We start from the raw sequence: 20,103 nt of genomic DNA on the forward strand, positions 1-20,103 counted from the left end.
TTCTCTGCGTGAAAGTTTCTCACTCTTTTGTTATTAAGTTATGTAATTCTACAATGCCATTGCTCCCCTCTATACCATGGGAGTTTGGTGGTGTTTGAATCTTGTGAAGATAAATATTAAGTGTTTCACGTAAATTAATGAGGTGATAATAACGTGTGATTAATTAAGTTTTAATTATTACAAACTTGAAAAATGGATTAATCTGATATTTTAAAACAACTTTCATATAGAAAGTTTCGCACAAAACGCACCGTTTAGCAGTTTGAAAAGCGTGCCACTTTAATCCAAAATTTCATCCATCCTTTTATTTGGATTCGAACGGGGCCTTTGTTCGATCCGCTCCTAAATTTTGCCTCATCCCTTATATACCCCTAAGTTTTTATTTTGATCTCCTCTGTGCTATTCCATTAGTTGACCATGAGTTACCGTTAAAATATTTTTAAAATTGACTATATTACCTCTCTCTATACTTATGTGAGTAGTTTAGTGCCAAAAACACAATTCTTATATGAAAAAAGATCTATTTGTAAAGAAAAGGGAATATAATTATTTGACAACAAAATTTAATATAAATCTAAAATTTTTAAATAAATGTTAAATTAACTTTTACAAAATTCATCAAAATTTGAACCCGATAAATAAATAATTTTGGTTCATGATTTCTAGCAAAACTCTTATATGGATTTTGTCAAAAAATAAATTTGTTCAACAATTTAAATTTTCTTTTTCAAATTTTACAATAAATAATTATGCCCCATTTGATTTTATCATGAATTACAATTTTTCACATTGTGAATTATGAAGTAGATAGCACGTAAGTATGAGAAATGGATGATATGGTAATTTTAGAAAAATCTAACAGTCAACTTACGGTCAACTAACGGAATAAGGATAGAGGAGATTAAAATGAAAACTCAAGGGCATGTAGTGGATGAGGCAAAATTTAGAGGTATAGAAAAGATTGCGAAACTTTCAAGTGTATGTAGGGAATTTTCTCTTGCTCTTAGGTCCTTGAAAAATGAAAACGTGCTTATAGTTTATCTGTTAATTGCCATTGCTCTTTGTATGATGGGTAAAGAACATACAAATTTAAGATGTGATGATATAACTCAAAAGTATGGCATATCAAAATAAAATAATCAATAGTGTGATTTTATAAAACTTTATGGTTATAATATCTAGATTTATGTGCCACGTGTCAAAATTCCAGTGGTTTTGTACAACTTAAACCGTAATATGTGTGGTTCGGTGAAATTTACTCTATAGTTAGTTTTTGACACAATCCATTTACAAAATAAGTTTTACAAAAGGGCCAAAGTAACAAAATTTCAGCATATTCATATTCACAACCGCCTATACATCTGAAAAGAGGGACGCTCCGTACTATACTAGAAATAATCTAAACCGTTTATTTTAAAAGGTAGACTAGTAATGTACTAATGTAGGAGTACTAATATAGACTAGGGGTAATTTTGGCACCGGATGTTTTGTCCGTCAATGGGCTGTACGGACTCTGGGCCTGTGCAGACTCGTGTGGACCAACTAATGACGTGGGCCCACGTGTGTATGTGATTATAAAAGAACGTACTCCGTACGTCCGATCAGAAAAGAACGTGTTGAATAAAAAAAAACGTGTCAGGTTATGCTACGCTACAGCGTCAAGAAAACTGGATTAAAGTTTTTAAACACAACAAATTTCGGTTTCAATTTTAGACCAAATTTATCATGATTTCATCTGGTCTAGATCGGGTTGACAACGGAAAAAAGGAAAAATATTTACGTCTGCAATTCATTCGGTTAGTCCAGAGCCCATTAACAACAAAAACACATGGTTTTTCATAGTGCACACATAGATTAGAGCAGTACTAGTATTTTAGGGTAAAATATGCTACGTCCAAAATTCATTCGGGACTATTCAGACCAGGTCGATAACAAAAGCACGTGGTTTTTTTTGTCGTGAACACATAAATTAGAGAACTACTATTTTATGACAAAATATGTGGGGCTCAAGAAACACCCAATGGTCTTCCGGTGAGCTCCGCAAGATAGTGGGCTAGGCCTGACTTCGAAGCCTCACCCATTCTATTTATTTAATATTATACCCTTTCTTAATATTTGTGTTTTTAATATGTGAAGCTCAGTCAAAATCGTTTTAACCGAATTTCAACCGGAACTGTCTAAATCATAAAAAAAAAATCTGTTACAGTTTTTGAAATAATTAACATTTAAAATCGTTTTAAATTTTCGATGGAATTTATTCGAATTTCAACCGGAATTGTCCTGACCGGGTCTAAATCATAAACAACTATGTTCAAGTTTTTGAAATAATTAACATTCAAAATTGTTTTAAATTTTAGATGGAATTTATCCAAATTTCAACCGGGACTGTCCGGACCTTAATCATAAACAACTCGGTCAAAGTTTTTGAAATAATTAACACTCAAAATCTTTTTACTTTTTGGACGGAATTTATCCAAATTTCAGACAGGACTATCCGGACTGGGTCTAAATCATAAACAACTCGATTAAAGTTTTCGAAATAATTACCATTCAAAATCGTTTTAATTTTTAGACAGAATTTATCCGCATTTCAAATTGGATTGTCCGGACTAGGTCTTAATCATAAACAACTTGGTTAAAATTTTCAAAATAATTAACATTCAAAATCGGTTTAATTTTTAGACAGAATCTATTCAAATTTTAAACAGGACTGTTCGGACTAGGTCTAAATCATAAACATCACGATTAAAGTTTTTGAAATAATTAACATTCAGAATCATTTTAATTCGAGTAAATTTCACATTGCACCATGTATTTTGACCAAAGTTTCACAATGGGTAAGGTCCACACCAACCTTTTCACTTAACACCATATACGTTTGCACTAGTTGGCACTTTGAATTGGGATTGAGCACATCAAAAGAAGTTGTCAGAGAAAAGATAGTTAAAATCATCAATTTTAGTGCCACAGTATTAAGATACATATCTTTAGAAAAAAAAATAGCAAATCAGAAAACAATTTTTTTCAGCAAATCACACTAAAATAATGATGTGAACATGTTTAAAAGTGGCACAAAATGATCAATACATTGGGGCAAATGAATAAAAATAAAATAGAAAATAGAACTAGTTAAGTACCACACACTAAAAAGAAGGAAGAAAACATAAAATGTTATGCCTTTTATAATTATCCATGTGTAAATCATATTTTAGACATGAAGCTCTCTCACATATTCTCTTGTGTTGATCACCCCTAGTCTAAACTGAAAACTTTTATAATTATCCATGTGTAAATCATATTTTAGACATGAAACTCTCTCACATATTCTCTTGTGTTGATCACCCCTAGTCTAAGCTGAAAACTTATGTAAAGATGTACGGTGTTAAGTGAAAACATTGATTTAACCCTAGTCCATTATGAAACCTTGGTCAAAATATGTGGCCCATTGTAAAATTTACTCCTTTAATTCCTAGACGGAATTTATCTGAAATTCAAATGGGACTGTCCGCCTTAATCATAAACAACTCGGTTAAAGTTTTTGAAATAATTTAACATCCAAAATCGTTTTTATTTTTAGATGAAATTTATCCAAATTTCAAACGAGACTGTCCGGACCGGGTCTAAATCCAAATTTCAATCAAAACACTCCAATCCAACTATGACAGACATAAGGCAACGGAAGAATAAACCAGTATGTTTTTTTTTTACAGGTACTTCACAATTGCAATTACAAGTAGTATACATTCAGCCACAAAAGCTATGATATACACAGATCGACACTTTCAGAACCACAAACTTCTCTTTTCCAATATTTTGCGACGCCGTAACCTTGTTAGCATGACGGGTTTCTGCTGCACCAGAGATAATATAAGATGCTGATTTATAGGTGAACAAAGCGAGAACATATAACAGTGAATATTCAGAAATCACTGGAATATGCATGTAGAGTTTTTCTTTGTCTTGCCACTCTTCTATATATTCTCTGTCCGAGAAGAATGTGCCTCACTCTACCTTGTTCTGCATAAGTTATGACATATGATCACACATTGTGCTGAAAATATCATCACAAGCTGAAAAAGTTTTTCTTTGTATTGCCTCACCCTGCCTTGTTCTGCAGAAATTATGACATACTAATCACACATTGTGCTCAAAATATCATCACAAATTGATAAAAACAACTGACAATGAAAGACATTTGGCGTGAACAAACAAACAGAAGGGCCCAATAAATAATCACTCTGTCTGTAAATGAGAGAAGAACAACCAAAGAAACACAGTACAGGGTTGCGACATAGTTACCTTAAGACGGCGGCATATTCAGAAATCACTGTAATAGACATCTAGAGCATATATTGTCTGTCCCGAGAAGAATGTCCCTCACGCTACCTTGTTCTGCAGAAATTATGACATATCACTCACACCTTATACTGAAAATATCAACAGTGGATAAAAACAACTGACAATTCAAAAACACACATCTCCGTTAACAAAAGTATTTGTTCATTAAGCAGAACTCAAATAAGGCATCGCTGGTACACTGCACACTAGCATGGCATGCAAGAGAACTGAACTAATTGCAAAATCAAGAGATAGCACATAAGATCAAAATACCGGAGAGAAGATAAATTCTCCATGGCAATGGGCTTTTTGCCTGCTGCTCAGCGGCAGAGGTGCTGCTTTAGTGCCGGCCACAGAGGGTTGATGCTGCTATGGGGTCGGGGGACGGCGGCTGCCAGCCTAAGCCCCTGAGCCCAATGGCGGAGGGGCTGCGACACGGCCCGGTAAAGGCAGTGCTGCACCTGCCGGCAGAGGAGGCGCTGCGCAATGCGGAGGCGAGCGGCGGCGGCGGCAGCGGGAGAGGCGTCGGAGGCTGCGAGGGTGGTGGAGGCGGCAAGTGCGAAGAGGAAGGGGGACGGGTGGTGGAGGTGGCGATGGAGTGGCACGAGCGGCAGAGACGTGGGAAGCGATTGGGGCCGGCGGCAAAATACGATCATACCCCTCCGCACATTATTTTCTATGGACAATAATACCCCTCCACATTTCTACTACCATCAAGTGTGGTGGTAGTAGAAGTAAATCTCAACCCTTTGATCAAATATGATCCACGGTTCAGATTAATTTCTACTGCAAGTAGAGAGCACCGGAGTGGAGCTCATCTGAAAAAGGAAACGTGAAACCATTATCGTACATTTAATTTTCACCCCTACCCAATGCCATCAACGCTAGCTCGAATCTCTGGACTTTGATCTGCATGAACATGCAGGAGAATGAGACTAAGGAGGGGAGGTAGCAGTACTTTGTGTCTCAGTTGGCGACCTGACATCTCAATTTTGTTTCCTGTGACTGATAGTCTGGCATTGTAAGATTAACTGGATTATTGTTTTTATCTGCTGGTCGCACATTGCTATGGCGAGAGGATGGTTCTATGGTTGCTTTTGCAAAAAAAAATTAACTGGTAATGGCACTTGCAGAATTTTCTTTTAAATGAAGTGAGTACTTAGTATTCTTTTTTTTCCCCTTGAAATGGCAACGGAAATAAAAAGGACTAATGAGTCCTTTTGCTTATTTGTCAGTGAAGAAGACCCTTATTTGCCACTTATGTTTCATGTTAAGTTGTTGACATTGTAGGTTTACAATGAATTTATTTTTTTTTAACTATTAATAGAACTGAACCAATAATTTTTACAGAAACGTGCATTGCACGTGCATGATTACTAGTCTTCTTAATGAGAGAATAGAGTGACTAGATCACTGAATTATACTAGTTCACTACCACGCAGCAAAATACTACTATAAAGAAAATAAATAAAGAGAGAGAGAGAGAGAGAGAGAGAGAGAGAGATATTAACCTTACAGTATTCCCCAGGCTCCTGAATATTGTGGAGTTGATGCTGATGATCTCTACATTGCGGGAAATGCTTTTTTTGACATGGAAAATGTAGAGAATCTCTACCTTATGACCTTTGCAGATGATGCTGATTGCTGGCCTTCACCAATCTGAGTTAATCAGATATTTACAGATATATAATCACATATTTGACAGGGATAATAAGGCTAAACTTATTCAGTTCCAGCATGAATGCATGATGTGCATCATTCCTAATCTCATGTAGCTAACATTAGTTGTGCTGCATGGCTTACTATTTGTAGGAATTTTTTCCATTTTCTTTAGTCTTCAAGAGTTAGAAAACATGACAGTGATGTTACCATTTTACATAAGGCATTCAAACTTACCTCACTGTTATTCCTTTCCATGACCATCTTGAAAAGATGCTCTCACCATATGAAACAGAAAAGGACTCAGAATTGACACTTTCTCTATATCTTGCAGTTCATCATTGGACATTGGTCGGTCCTGTTTTATCCAATTTGTTAAAGCCAAAAAAAAACACATAGGACAGGTAAACAAAATTCTACTATGAATAGGCAGGAATTTAACACAGGCCAGCAAAGTCAAGAACTTCAGTTTACTGATCACAGCTGAATTAAATGTGATATGTGACCAGGAACTCAGGCCTAAAACTCAAGGTTGACAAAAAGTCATTTACTATTCTAGAAAATCACAACTCTATTAAAATATGTGACCAGGAACTCAGGCCTAAAACTCAAGGTTGACCAAAAGTCATTTACTATTCTAGAAAATCACAACTCTAGGAATACAATATTGCAGCTACTCAGTGTTGGGAATTGGCTCATACAATTCCCCAAATCGCTAGTACCTACATGTGATAAGTAAAATGCACTTCATCAATCCTTCCATACAGTCTTGATATGTATTCATGCACCGATATGTACTCGAGGGAATGTGTATATTACTTGTCACCTAGTCTGGAAAGCATAAAAACCTGTCAAAAGTAACATCAGGAATAAATCGCATTGGTAAATTGCTCACATGTTGACTGTTGAGTGCTTCCTGTATACAGTGATCAACATTTTTCCTTGTTACAGGACTAAATAGTGCTGAATCCCCATAAAAAAATGCCAGTATATATCTGTTGTCATCGACATTCTTCACCAGTAATCACCACATGAGCAATGCCCTCCTCTAAAATGGTGGAATCGTGTAGTATCCCTCAAAATGATTTCTCGATCCTCGATCTTGGAGATGACCTTGGCTGCATTATGACAGTCTCCACAAACCCTGAGATTCTTGAAAATCCTCAAGGTCATCCCAGGAGCAGTACTAATCAGACCAAAAGAAATAGCAAGCTTCTCACTGTGCCTCATTAGCATCTGCACCTTCAGAGTTTCATCCACATCATGCAGGACAAAATCAAGATCTGGAACATAACCCATTGCCTTCATCCTCTCCGCTAACTGGCCCAGTTTTTCATGGATCAAGTAAAGCTGAGGGTGCAATCTGTCATTTGATCTAAACTCATGCATCACACCCTTAATCTCTATCCAGCTATACCCAGGTGTTTTCACAACTGCATTATCCTTCATCCACCTCCTTACTCTAGAGACATCATCCCACTGATTTGCGCCAGCATAGATATTTGCAAGTTGTACATAGGCACCTGCGCTCTGTGGATCCTTTTCAATCAGTTTTCCAGCCGCAAGCTCAGCAAACTCCAAGTTCTTATAAACTCTACAAGCAGCCAATAAGGTTCCATATGCAGAAGGATGTGGTTCAAAGGGCATTGAGCGGATCAAGTCCACAGCTCTTTCAAGCTTACCAGCTCTGCAGAGAAGATCCACCATGCATGAGTAATGATCAACCCGAGGCTCAATTCCGTACAATTCCTGCATTCCCTCGAAACACCGTATTCCAAAATCACACAAGCCAGTGTGGATACAAGCAGTCAATACTGCCACAAAAGTAATCCAGTTGGGCTCAACTCCTTCATCCTTCATCCTTTCAAATAAATTGATAGCTTCCTTCCCATCTCCATGCTGAGCATAGCCAGATATCATAGCATTCCACGCAACCACATCCCTCGTATGCATTTCACCAAACAGTTTGCACGCGCTACTCAAGTCCCCACACTTGCAATACATGCTCACAAGTGACGTGCCCACCGTCAAGTTCCTACTCAACGGAAGCTTCATACACCACTGATGTATCTGCTTACCAAATCCAAGTGCAGACAAGTTACTGCAACCAAGAAGCACGCTGCTTAACGTCGATGCATTTGGCTGAACATTGGCCTCCCTGACCATGGTCCTGAACAGCCTCAAAGCATCATCCGCATGTGAATTCTTCACATACCCAGCAACCACAGCATTCCATGAAACCAAGTTCCTCACTGGCATTGCCTCAAAGTATTCGATGGCCTTCACCACATTGCCGATATCCATGTACCCCGACACCATCGCAGTCCACAGAACGGCGTCCCCCTTCTCCGGCGCATTCCTAAACCACTCCTCCGCCGCGCTCATGTCTCTAGAGCAGGCGAACCCGGAAACCATGGCGTTCCAGGAAACGGAGTTCCTCACTGGCATTGCTAGGAACACGGCCTTGGCCTCCTCCACGGCCCCACTCTTGGACAGCCCCGACACCATGGTGTTCCAGGACACGACGTCCCTGACCGGCATCGATGCGAAGAGCCTCCGGGCGCCATCGGCGTCGCCGCTGGCGAAGTGGCACGAGAGGAGCGTGTTGTAGGAGACAGCATCCGGGGTCGGTATTCGGTCGAACAGGTGGCGTGCGTCCGCGAGGCGGCCGAGCGCCCTGGCGTAGCCGGCAAGGAGGCAGTTGTAGGTGGCCGTGGTCTTCCGTGGCGTGGATGCGAACGCCTCCTCCGCGCCGGTGAGGTCACCGCGCCGCACGGCCGCCGCGACGGCCACGGTGGAGAGTGAGCAGGTGTGGGACCGGGCACTGGCCAGGAATGGGCAGCGACATAGGATCATGCGTACCTAAAGGCTGACGACATTGCTTGCAGCGGCAGCGCAAGGAGGCTCGAGGTGACGGAGCCCACGGCGAAAGGGGCGGGGGGGGGGGGGGGGGGGGGGCTCGTTCTCAGCTCCAGTCACCGGCGGCGAGAGGCCAAACGGTGGCCCGGCGTGTCGTGTGCGGGCCTAGGGAAGAGGAATTCTGGAAGCGCTTGGCCCAGAAAGACACATTGCGCTCTCTCTTTCTCTCCGGTCACCTGAGCTGTAAATAGCACATGAGCAAACATTTAGATATCAATGCACCAGCGATTTATTATGAGCCATGAAGCGTATAAATTATTAAAAACAACACTGATTTTGATATATCAGTACAAATTATTAAAAACAGCAGTTAATTTGATATGCCAGTACAAATTATTAAAAACGGTAAATTATAATTTGAGAAGACAGCAGCGATTTATATAAATATCTGTCAGGAGCATCACATATGAGTGCATCGATCCCTCAGGGAGACATCCAACGGAGGACAAGAGAGACAAAATGGATACCTGGACAAAGGGAGAAGACGGTGGTGGTGGTGGCGAGAGGAGCTGTTGGGGTCGCTGGCTGCACCGGAATGATTCTGAAAAAAAAGGACCACTTCATGAGAAATTTGACAATTGGTTGCTTAGACAAGTTACCTACCGATTATTCTTACCTAGTTATTGAATCAACTAACCAAACCTAGTTATTGAATCAACTAACCAAAGCAAGTGACACAAAATATCCTTATATACAGCAAAAGAATCTAATTCACCTATGCACTTATTTGCTTCAACATTAATGGTAAAACCGATCCATCCATCCCTCAACAGAATTTAACCGAACACCTAATGGGCACTGGATCCATATCCATCCCTCAACGGCATTTAACATAACTCTCCTCATTGGCATTTAAGCGAACACCTACCGGGCACAATACAATACGTGCATAGGGAAGTAGCAATCATTGGTTGACCATCCAAGAAGTCACAATCAAAGGAGTAAACGAATTCTTGCAATTATTGAAGGAACGGGAAGGGGATTGAGCGATGCTTACCTGGCTAGCGGAGTGGGGGCGAGGAGGCGCGATGGGTATCGGAGGGCGAGTAATCGATGACGACTTGATGGCGGCGTGACGGAGACCGCCGGGATTGGGGAGGAGGAGAGATGGCTGGGGGGCGCAGTGGAAGCCGGCGGCGGTGCGACGGTTCGATCACTGCAACGACAAACCCGCATTGGGCGATCGGTGACTCGCAAGATGGGAGGAGCTGCCGGGATTGGGGAGAGGGGGGATGGTCGGGGGGCGTGGTGGAAGCCGGCGGCGGCGCGATGGAGGATTCGTCGGGATTGGGGACGGGGAGGGAGCACGGGTCGGGTGAGGTGGCGGCGTCGACGGGTGATGGCGCGGTCGGCCTCGGCGAGCGCCGCGCGGGGGGCTCCGCTTCTTGGTCCCTGCGGCGGCGCGCGCACGGGCGAGGAGCTGGGCGCCCTGCGCGAAGTGGTGGCGAGACTGCGCGGCGGCGGCGGCGGCGGCGGAGGAGGAGGAGGAACCGGCGGAGGCGGTGGGCCGCGGCGAGGATGAAGAGGAGGACAGTGACGGGGTTCTCATTGGCGGCGTGATTGGGGATTTGGGGGACGCGCGTGAGGAGCTCGTGCGGAGGGGAGAGGGTCCGCGACGATCTCGACCCGTTGGATTCGATGATTCTGGACCGTGGGATTTGATGAATGAATTATGGGGGGAGATAAATGTTCAGAGCTGATTGTTTGAGGTTTGAATTTCCATTTTTAGTTTATTAACGTAATTGACTTATAATTATGCAAGCATGCAAATCTCTATCTCTACTATTATAAAAATTGAAGATGTTTTTGTCGGTATTTAGTAAGTCATCTGTGCATGAGTCGGTTTTTAAGTTCATTCGTTTTTTTGGAAATATAGAAAGATTCGTATAAGAATTCTCTTTAGAAAAACTCGCGTGCTAACTTAAGACGATCGAACTTTTAATTACAGCTCATGATTTTCTAAAATATATATATTCAAGTGAATTCCCACAGTGAATTTTATCTTAACTAGATTGTATAACAGCAATAAAATACCTTAATTGGACCGTATATAACAACAATAAAATTAAAATAGCCTTCACCCATTGTAACGCACGGGTATTTTTTCTAGTGTCTATAAAAATTTAAAATATAATACCAGGCTACTAGCTAAAGCAATAGCACATGACGGCACTGACTTTATCAGTTGTCACATATATAGTAGGGAACTATTGACGTAAAACACGAGGCCTAGGAGATCTGCTTAACTCCAGTGCAGGTCCAAAACTCGCCTTCGGGTATGCTAGCGTGCCAGTTGATTTGATCCTGCAATCAACAAGAAATAAAGACAAACAAACCGCGGTTAAACCTATAAACGATAGCCGATCGGCTAAGTGCCGATGACGTATCATTTATCTCTGAGCCGATGTCATATGTAAATCGATCGGCAGTTGCAAATAGATAATAAAGAAATAAATCTATTCGATCGGCTGTAGATATTAACAATATATAATTCTTATATCGATATATACTTAAATCAAGTGACTGGAATAGATCGGTCGCCATGCCGAGACAGTATAAATCACTTAGATCGAAATATATATTAATAACAGGATTATATATGTTCATAGCATAGCCGATCAGATAGATCTAGCATGTATCGGCTAATACTCCGATACGACTCTATGTTAAGATGTTAAAACAAGCAGAATATACTAAACAGAAGCTTAATATACTTAGATGCAACAATATCTTGACATAAAGGGCAGATCTAACGTGTCAATAAAGCATATAAAACAAATATAGTTGAATCAGATAAGATCGGTTGAAACTTCGATACTACTCTAATCGGCAACCAGAAAGCAGGCTAGAGATTGGTATTCTAAGCACGACTTAATAGATCAAACTCAATTGATGCAGCATTAAGTATGAAAAGAACAATATGTAGACAATCAAGCCGCTGAAGGTTTCATAGAGTGGTAGATATCTTATATAATCTAAGTCAACGTTGACATATAACCTAATCGGCTACTCTATACCAACAGATGTTAGCCGATTGTAGGTTAGATAACGATATTGCCAGAGATTATGTAAGATATATGATAACTCGACGAATTACATAAACAAGATTAGAGTATCATAAAGATGGAAGTACTAATCCCGAGAACGCAAGCCATCATAACAAGTTTTACCTCTTGTTGAAGATCGAAACCGATGCAGCTCAACCCGAAAGTAAGAACTCGTCGAAATAAAATAAAAGCAAAAGGGTGGCGATGCGCCGAAATTGTATTGAACGTGTGTGTTCATTGATTACATGGGGTTCGGGGTCTATTTATACCCGAAAATTACAAACTATGTCCATGTCGGATACGACTCTTATCCCTAACAAACTCTAAGATACCATAAGTCTTTACGGCAGACTTTTGCCCGAAACATATCTCTAAGGAGATTATATAAAATATCCTAATTAATAGATACAATTGCCTTCTCAGGACTCTATCCATGTGCGGCAATCATCTTGAAGCATATCAACTCAACCCGATGTTGTATACCAAGTCATATTGTCAGAATCGGCTATATCGGCTCACCCAGTCTGACTTGGACCCAGCCGATCCTGATCGTAGCCGATCCGGACTCCAGCCGATTCTTGCTCTGTTCTCGAATCGATCTCCGCCTTCGACTCCACTTCGATCTAATCCTCTTTTCCGATGATGATATTACCAAATTTGGTCGTTAACAGGAACAAGATCGAATAAGGTCCAATGTACTAAAAATCTGAGATCACTTCTAGGATGTGATTATAGGGGAAACATATATACTATCCTAAACTTCACCTCCAAATTACAATTTTCTCATTTTTTTTTGTTAGCACGCTTTCCAAATAGCTAAACGGTATATTTTTATGTAAAAAAAATTCTATATATAAGTTTTTTTTAAGAAAAAATAAATAAAAATTTAAATTTATAATAATTAATACTTAATTAATCATGTATTAATGAACCATCCCGTTTTATGTGCTGTTAATATGCTATTCCAATATATATTTTCAAAGAACTAGCAACACCATTCACAAGCATACAGCACACAAAAACAGAGCACAAATCATGCATTAGTGCCTTAGTTTATTTTAAGAGGCATGACTTTTTACTAGGCACTAAGCATACTGTGGGTATGCGGGTTAACCTTTAGCAAGTCTAGTTCAACTGTACACTAAAGTTGTTCTCACATACCGCTATGTTGTCTGCTGAGGATTAAGATCCTTCGACTTAAGTTATATAACTTTAACTTTGAGCCACTAACATATAGGTACTCTTTGTTATGGACCCACATGTCAGTGACATTAAAGTCATCTGACCTAAGATAGAAGATCTCGATCCGTCTACTGAGTCGTCGCCCTACCGGCGCCAAGACGGCCGTCCTTTATTTAGCATTTGGCGGGGACGCAGCCGTCATCGTCGTCGTCGAGGTCGTCTTCCTCGTCGTCGGCCTTGTCCCACTCGGTGTAGACGTCGAGGAAGTAGAGCGCGCAGACCATGGCGAGGCAGGCAGCGAACATGGGGATGGGTCCAAAGAGCCAGAGGAAGACGGGGCACGAGAAGTAGAAGGCGCGGACGCCGAGGGACCAGAAGTAGCTGCCGCGGTTGAGCGTCGCCGTCACGTAGTCGACGGCGAGCCCCGGGCGGCGGCGGCGGTGGCGGTGCGCGTGGAGCGGCACGTTGACGAGGAGGCCGGTGTGGCTGTAGTACCGGATGGACTGCACGTTGAGGAGGAAGGCGAGGAGGAAGCAGACGAGGATGGCGAAGAACTTGACGGACAGCTCGGCCTCTCCGGCGACGCCGCCGCCGACGACGGCGTGGCCGGAGGAGACGAAGATGCCGTGGGCGACGCCGCTGGCCATGAGCGCGGCGACGAGGGAGCTGAGGGTGATGGCGACGGAGGCGAGTACGGTGGAGGCCATGATGCTGTTGCGCATGGTCTGCACCGCCAGCACGGCGTGCTTCCCCGACGGCTCCTCCATGACGTGGCGCACCCAGATGCGGCGGTTGATGGCGTTGATGCCGATCACGGTGGTCGCCGGGCGCCGCCGGATGCGGAGGAGGAGCCACGCGTGGTACGCCACCATCACCGCCATCCCCATCGGCACCAGCACGTAGTCCAGCTGCTTCATGGATCGATCTCTTCTGATCTCACTGCCACTCTCTACTGCTACTGCTAGTCGCCGTCGTTGACGACACAAGCATGCACAACGGTAGTGGCCGGACAACGTTGGACTGGGTAGTATTTATATGCAGGGGGAGCTGATCGCCAGATTGAATTTTCGGTAATTTGGGACTCACTGGCAGGGTTTAATTTTTCGGTTTTTAAATAAATATTGGTCAAATTTAAACAAAATATTACCAACTTCACGAAAAAGTAAAAAAGATAAAAATTTTGGCTAAAATAATATCGTATAAGGAGTCCGAAATGACTGAAATTCCGGAAATTCCATTCCGGAATTTCTAACCCTGCCCACCAGCGAGCAACTCTGTCAATATTTGGGGTTTTTTTTTTCAATTTTTTTGTTAAATTTGGTTAAAATATATTCAAATCCAGAGTTACAATCTGTTAATATTTCAAATAATTTCGTGCAAAAGAGTTTGGAAATCATGAAATTTCGGTCACACCGAAACTACCGAAATTTCGGTGTGATTCTAAAGTGTGAACCCTGGCTAAGCGTGTACGTGGTCGTAAAACATGTCTAGATACATGGTGACAGAACTCGATCGACCATCATATGTATCGTGCTTAATTAAATTAATTCTTTCGATCAAGTGCTTCCCACGTTTGAAAACTCAAAGTACCTTGTACGTTGGTGCTGGCCACATGCGCAGGGGTTTGTGCTGGCTAGCTAGCCCGCTGTTTAATTAGATTTATAAACGCGAATGTTGTTGCTGTCGTCATTACACACGTTATTCTCCAATTTGAGTTAAGTTGGGAAGTACTCCCTTTGTCACAATTTTATTTAAGTGCAGTTCTGGATTTTCGTATCCAACGTTTGACCGTTCGTTTTATTTAATAAAAACATAAAGAAAATTAAAAAAATAAGTCACACATAAAGTGTACTATTTATGTTTTATTATCTAATAATAACAAAAATGTTAATCATAAATAAATTTCAAATATAACGGATATATTGGACACGGAAACTCACAAGTGTACTTAAAATGAGACAAATGGAGTAGTTAAGTATTCGAGAATCCAATTGCATGCGTGTAGATTCATCATCTTACATATGCCATTTGAACGGTCATGCAAAATTCTGAAAAGTGGAAAGTTCCACAATGCAGATTGTAATGTTATCTGTCACTCCATAGGCATGCAAATTAAGTGGGTGGCAATGGCAGCTGAGATATGGTACTCGCTAGCTAGCTAACCAATATATAGAGTAGTTCTAAAAAAACAATATATAGAGTACACATACAGAGACATGCCAAGTTAGCGGTTGTGAGATCGATGTGCTGTAATAAACTGTACATCTCTATTATGGTGTCATCTTTTTTCATATGCTTATACTTATCGGCTAAAATTTGAATTATCAATCTTAAATTTGAAGTTGATTTTAAAGTTTTTTTTATTATAGTTTATTTTTCAGCTTTTAATTTTAGATCATTAAAAACATGTACTCCCTCTGTATTAGTAAAGAAAGTCGTTTAGAATAATGTTTAAGTCAAACCTTAGAAATATAAATCATGAATTGATGAGCTTAAAAATATAAAAATTATATGAATAGATTTGTCTTGAAAAATACTTTCATAAAAGTATATATATATATATATATATATATATATATATATATATATATATATATATATCACTTTTCAATAAATATTTTTTATAGAAACAAGAAGTCAAAGTTATGTTTTGGAGACCGTGCCGCTGTCCAAAACGACTTCCTTTACGAGTACGGAGGGAGTATATCAAAGTTTTATTCATAAATTATTTTTCGTTTATGAATATGCCGTCTGGCTTATTTCTCGAATTGGATGATGAATTGATGGTGCTGTGGTTCTTGCAAGATCTAATCGATGGTTTGTTTGGGTATCGTGCTAGTGCTTGAGTTGCTTTTCTGATCATATTCAATACATATCCAGATATCCTAGCTAACTAATATAACTAAAGATGATTGAAATTATTACAACGCCGAATGAATGAAGTTTTTAAATGTCATACTGATGATCTCTGCTGATATTATTTTCGCAAAAGGAGCACTCTAAACGGCCGCGCCCTGTGAACAAACCAGAGCGATGCAAGTTTGCTCTCGCTTTAATTCTCTATCTCTGATGAGATGTTCTTTTGGTATCATCACTTGTTTGGTTCGTGATCCTTGGTCAAAAGATTAATTGGCTATTTCAGATCGACTGTTAGACGCCATGTGGGTAGCGTCTACCACACTCTGCATCTACCGAAAGATTCTAAAAGGATGGGTAGAAAGGGATTCAGGTACGTATATGCATGCTATATTTCGGAATAGAGTAATTAGTTGCCCACGTATACAAATTAGTTCTGCCACTTCAATTTATTTATATAACTTAAAAAATTAAGGTATTATAATGTATCAGTTAGCACTCCAGTAATTTTGTACCATGTTAACTTGCCAATCGATGTAGATCACCTTAAATTTTTTTCCCCACCGTACATGTGTTGTTCATAAGGAAACACGGCAATTTATTGACATGTTTTGTGTTTTGTCGATGGAGTTCGGTACTCACACACAAACTTGTGAGTGTAATACACTTTGCAAGTCATGTTGCACAATGGCAGCTGCAGAGGTCCACAAATGATGTACATCACGCAACGCTGGAAGCCTGGAACTGAACAGGTTTATCCTAATTTTTGCGCATTTTGAATTCAATAACTATGCGTCTATTTGGTAGAGCTCCAATTAACTCTAAAATTTAACTCCAAGAGTTGAGTTTGGAGTGGAGTTACAGCTCCACCTCTCTAGTTCATTTTGTGATAGCACTCCACCAGTCCACCCAGCTCCGCTCTCATTTTAGGTGAAGCTGAAACTGTTTGGCTAGAAGCTGGAGCTAGAGCAGCTATGCCAAACAGGTCTATATAATTGACTCGATAATCTAGATGTAAATTAAATTTCTGAAGAATTCACATTACTGCAGGCTAGCATTCAGCATCATTTGCAGAGTACAGAAGGTGAGAAGGGTATCATTAATGTCATACGAGATTCAGGAGGCTGGAGAATAGTTTTCAAAAAAATAAAAAAAGATGCCGGAGGATACATCATCCAGAAAAACAAAAGGTATTATTTTCTCTCCCTTCATTTCTTTAAGAGTAGTACTACTATATAATTGCTGCATGGTAGTGAGGTGTGTTTAGTCATTTTGTCGTCTCATTAAGAATATACTCCCTCCGTTTCTAAATATTTGACGCCGTTGACTTTTTAAAATATGTTTAACTGTACATCTTATTAAAAAAATTAAGTAATTATTAATTTTTTTCCTATCATTTGATTCATTGTTAAATATACTTATATGTATACATGTAGTTTTGCATGTTTCATAAAAGTTTTTTAATAAGACGAACGGTCAAACATGTACTTAAAAAATTAACGGGGTTAAATATTTAGAAACGGATGAAGTACTTATCTATAGAGCTTTCTGAAGTCTGAACTTGATGGTCTGAGGTTTGCAGTTCCCTTTCAGTTTGTTTTCTGAGAAAATAACAACATGCATGTGTATATTCTCCTATTATCTTATATACGACATAACGTAATTGACTTTTCACAAGATATAATACTACCAGCTATAAAAACAGTATTCATGAAGTCACTGACTTGTGTCGTAGAAACATGATCGAAGAAGGTCCTAACTGGTACTAAGAAGTAATTAAAAATCTGAGACCATTTGTAGAACCAAATTACTCCCTCAGACTCGATAATACTTATAATTTTGGGAAAAACACAATAAAGACAATTGACCACTATTTTTTGTTACAATATATATAGAAATATTAATAAATATATGATTTTATTGAAATACTTTTTAAGACACATATAGTTTTCTATAATGTTATTTATAGTCAAAGTTTTTAGAGTCTGATTATATCTTTGTCCAAAGCAATAAGTATTATCATCATGAAAGAAGTAGGGCATTCATACTTAACATCAATTCAAAGCATTTTTTATGCGAATTTGTCGCGACAAATCTAGGATTCAACGAGATATTGAATCCTAGGCACGGCGATTTTATTTATACCAAAGTACATAAACTAATTATTAATCTTGATTCAACGAGCTGCTGAATCCAGATCACCTGCATGCAGGCACAGGCAACAAACACCTTCAGAGTTTCAGTTTTCAGACGACGTCTTGCTGAGGCGTCACCCTGTTGCCGGCGGCCATCTTGGGTTGTTCATGGCACGCGGCGGCGCCGCCGTCGTCGCCATCGCCATTGCCGTTGAGCTCCTCTTCCTCCTCCGGCTTCTCGTCCCACTCGGTGTACACGTCGAGGAAGTAGAGCGCGCAGACCATGGCGAGGCAGGAGGCGAACATGGGGATGGGGCCGAAGAGCCAGAGGAAGACGGGGCACGAGAAGTAGAAGGCGCGGACGCCGAGGGACCAGAAGTAGCTGCCGCGGTTGAGCGTCGCCGTCACGTAGTCGACGGCGAGCCCCGGTCGGCGGCGGCGGTGGCGGTGCGCGTGGAGCGGCACGTTGACGAGGATGCCGGTGTGGCTGTAGTAGCGGATGGACTGGACGTTGAGGAGGAAGGCGACGAGGAAGCAGACGAGGATGGCGAAGAACTTGATCGACAGCGCCGTCTCGCCGCCGGCGCCGACGACGATCTCGCCCTGGCCGTCGCCGGCGCCGGGGGAGAAGATGCCGTGGGCGACGCCGCTGGCCATGAGCGCGGCGACGAGGGAGCTGAGGGTGATGGCGACGGAGGCGAGGACGGTGGAGGCCATGATGCTGTTGCGCATGGTCTGCACCGCCAGCACGGCGTGCTTCCCGGACGCCTCCTCCATGACGTGGCGCACCCATATGCGGCGGTTGATGGCGTTGATGCCGATCACGGTGGTCGCCGGGCGCCGCCGGATGCGGAGGAGGAGCCACGCGTGGTACGCCACCATCACCGCCATCCCCATCGGCACCAGCACGTAGTCCAGCTCCTTGGATGTCTTCTTCATCATCACGGCGGCGGCGGCTGGTGCTCGTCTGAACTGAAATCTTGGGTTCGCCGGCGGCCGGCGGCGAGGGAGACGACGAGGAGAAGTAGTGGACTGTGTGGAGTATTTATGATGGGAGAAGAGACGTGTACTATATGGTGACAAATTCGACCCGTTTAATTGTCTCGCGCGCTTCGAGTGCTCTCGATCCACCTTTCACCTTTGTCTCTTCTTTTACTGTGTACTTCTACTTTATTATCTGATCCTCTCTCCGTTCCAAAATATAAGGCACAACCACTTTAACTAAAATACTAAAAAATAATTATTATCATCTTATAGTTTGGATCATCATAATAAATATAATAATTGGAAGTGGATGATTTTAAAAATAATAATTTAATGCAGAAGATGTCATGGTTAATTGCATACTTGCATGCATGCCTTATATTATAAAACATCTAAGAAAAATGGTTGTGCCTTATATTATGGAATGGAGGGAGTATTTTTCAATCCATTTGACCTTTGTCTTTTATTTATAAATAATAATATATTTTTTACTGTGCTATACCAAAGCATTTTTAGGTTTTGACCGCACTGCACAACGTTCTAAAACAAATAAATATACAGGTGCAAATGGAATCACTCAAAGTCCAGATACACCATTAAATTTGGTCCGTGATCCTAGGCCGAGGATTCACCATCTACGTCGATGCTGGCCACGTGTTGTAGCTAACAAAAGAGTGGACTTTGCTACTACCTCCATATTTTAATGTACGAAGTCGTTGACTTTTTTCCAACGTTTGATCATTCGTTTTATTCAAAAAATTTATGTAATTATTATTTATTTTAATGTGACTTGATTCATCATCAAATATTCTTTAAGCATGACATAAGTATTTTTATATTTACTAAAAAAAATTGAATAAAACGAATGGTCAAACGTAGGTCGAAAGTCAACAGCGTCATACATTAAAATACGGAGGGAGTACTATGTAGATAGCCACAACAATGAACTATAGTAGTGCCTCTCTGCATTCGCGCATGCACGC

General features: G+C 40.9%; 3 protein-coding genes across 6 annotated transcripts; all 3 read right to left on the reverse strand.

Annotated features, from left to right (window-relative positions):
* Positions 1-3,664: 3,664 nt before the first annotated feature.
* Positions 3,665-10,478, reverse strand: LOC9268660 (pentatricopeptide repeat-containing protein At4g16835, mitochondrial). 4 transcript variants are annotated; one of them, XM_066303539.1, is made up of 7 exons: positions 9,914-10,478; positions 9,384-9,457; positions 6,893-9,097; positions 6,235-6,355; positions 5,850-5,997; positions 4,300-4,392; positions 3,665-4,017 (listed from the first exon to the last, which is right to left on the reverse strand). In XM_066303539.1, the coding sequence occupies exon 3, from the start codon at positions 8,851-8,853 to the stop codon at positions 7,012-7,014; it is 1,842 nt and encodes a 613-aa protein (XP_066159636.1). In that variant the 5' UTR covers positions 8,854-9,097; positions 9,384-9,457; positions 9,914-10,478; the 3' UTR covers positions 3,665-4,017; positions 4,300-4,392; positions 5,850-5,997; positions 6,235-6,355; positions 6,893-7,011. The 4 variants fall into 4 exon arrangements, with proteins under 4 accessions (XP_066159636.1, XP_066159634.1, XP_066159637.1 ...); XM_066303537.1 differs by having other exon boundaries at positions 3,665-4,111; XM_066303540.1 differs by having other exon boundaries at positions 6,724-9,097.
* Positions 10,479-12,986: 2,508 nt separating this feature from the next.
* LOC4344679 (uncharacterized) lies at positions 12,987-14,142 on the reverse strand. Its single transcript, XM_015792850.3, has one exon. It carries the CDS (start codon positions 14,060-14,062, stop codon positions 13,319-13,321), a length of 744 nt encoding a protein of 247 aa, XP_015648336.1. The 5' UTR covers positions 14,063-14,142; the 3' UTR covers positions 12,987-13,318.
* Positions 14,143-18,042: 3,900 nt separating this feature from the next.
* Positions 18,043-19,152, reverse strand: LOC4344680 (uncharacterized). The gene has a single exon (XM_015792849.3). The coding sequence runs from the start codon at positions 19,076-19,078 to the stop codon at positions 18,248-18,250; it is 831 nt and encodes a 276-aa protein (XP_015648335.1). The 5' UTR covers positions 19,079-19,152; the 3' UTR covers positions 18,043-18,247.
* Between the last annotated feature and the right edge of the window lie 951 nt (positions 19,153-20,103).

This window comes from Oryza sativa, chromosome 8 (assembly GCF_034140825.1).
Source record: "Oryza sativa Japonica Group chromosome 8, ASM3414082v1".
NCBI classification, from domain to species: Eukaryota; Viridiplantae; Streptophyta; class Magnoliopsida; order Poales; family Poaceae; genus Oryza; species Oryza sativa.

What these genes read in the sequence shown, in the direction of transcription:
- LOC4344679 (XM_015792850.3), bottom strand. Translation starts at nt 14,062, where the DNA reads ATGAAGCAGCTGGACTACGTGCTGGTGCCGATGGGGATGGCGGTGATG.
- LOC9268660 (XM_066303539.1), bottom strand. Translation starts at nt 8,853, where the DNA reads ATGATCCTATGTCGCTGCCCATTCCTGGCCAGTGCCCGGTCCCACACC.
- LOC4344680 (XM_015792849.3), bottom strand. Translation starts at nt 19,078, where the DNA reads ATGATGAAGAAGACATCCAAGGAGCTGGACTACGTGCTGGTGCCGATG.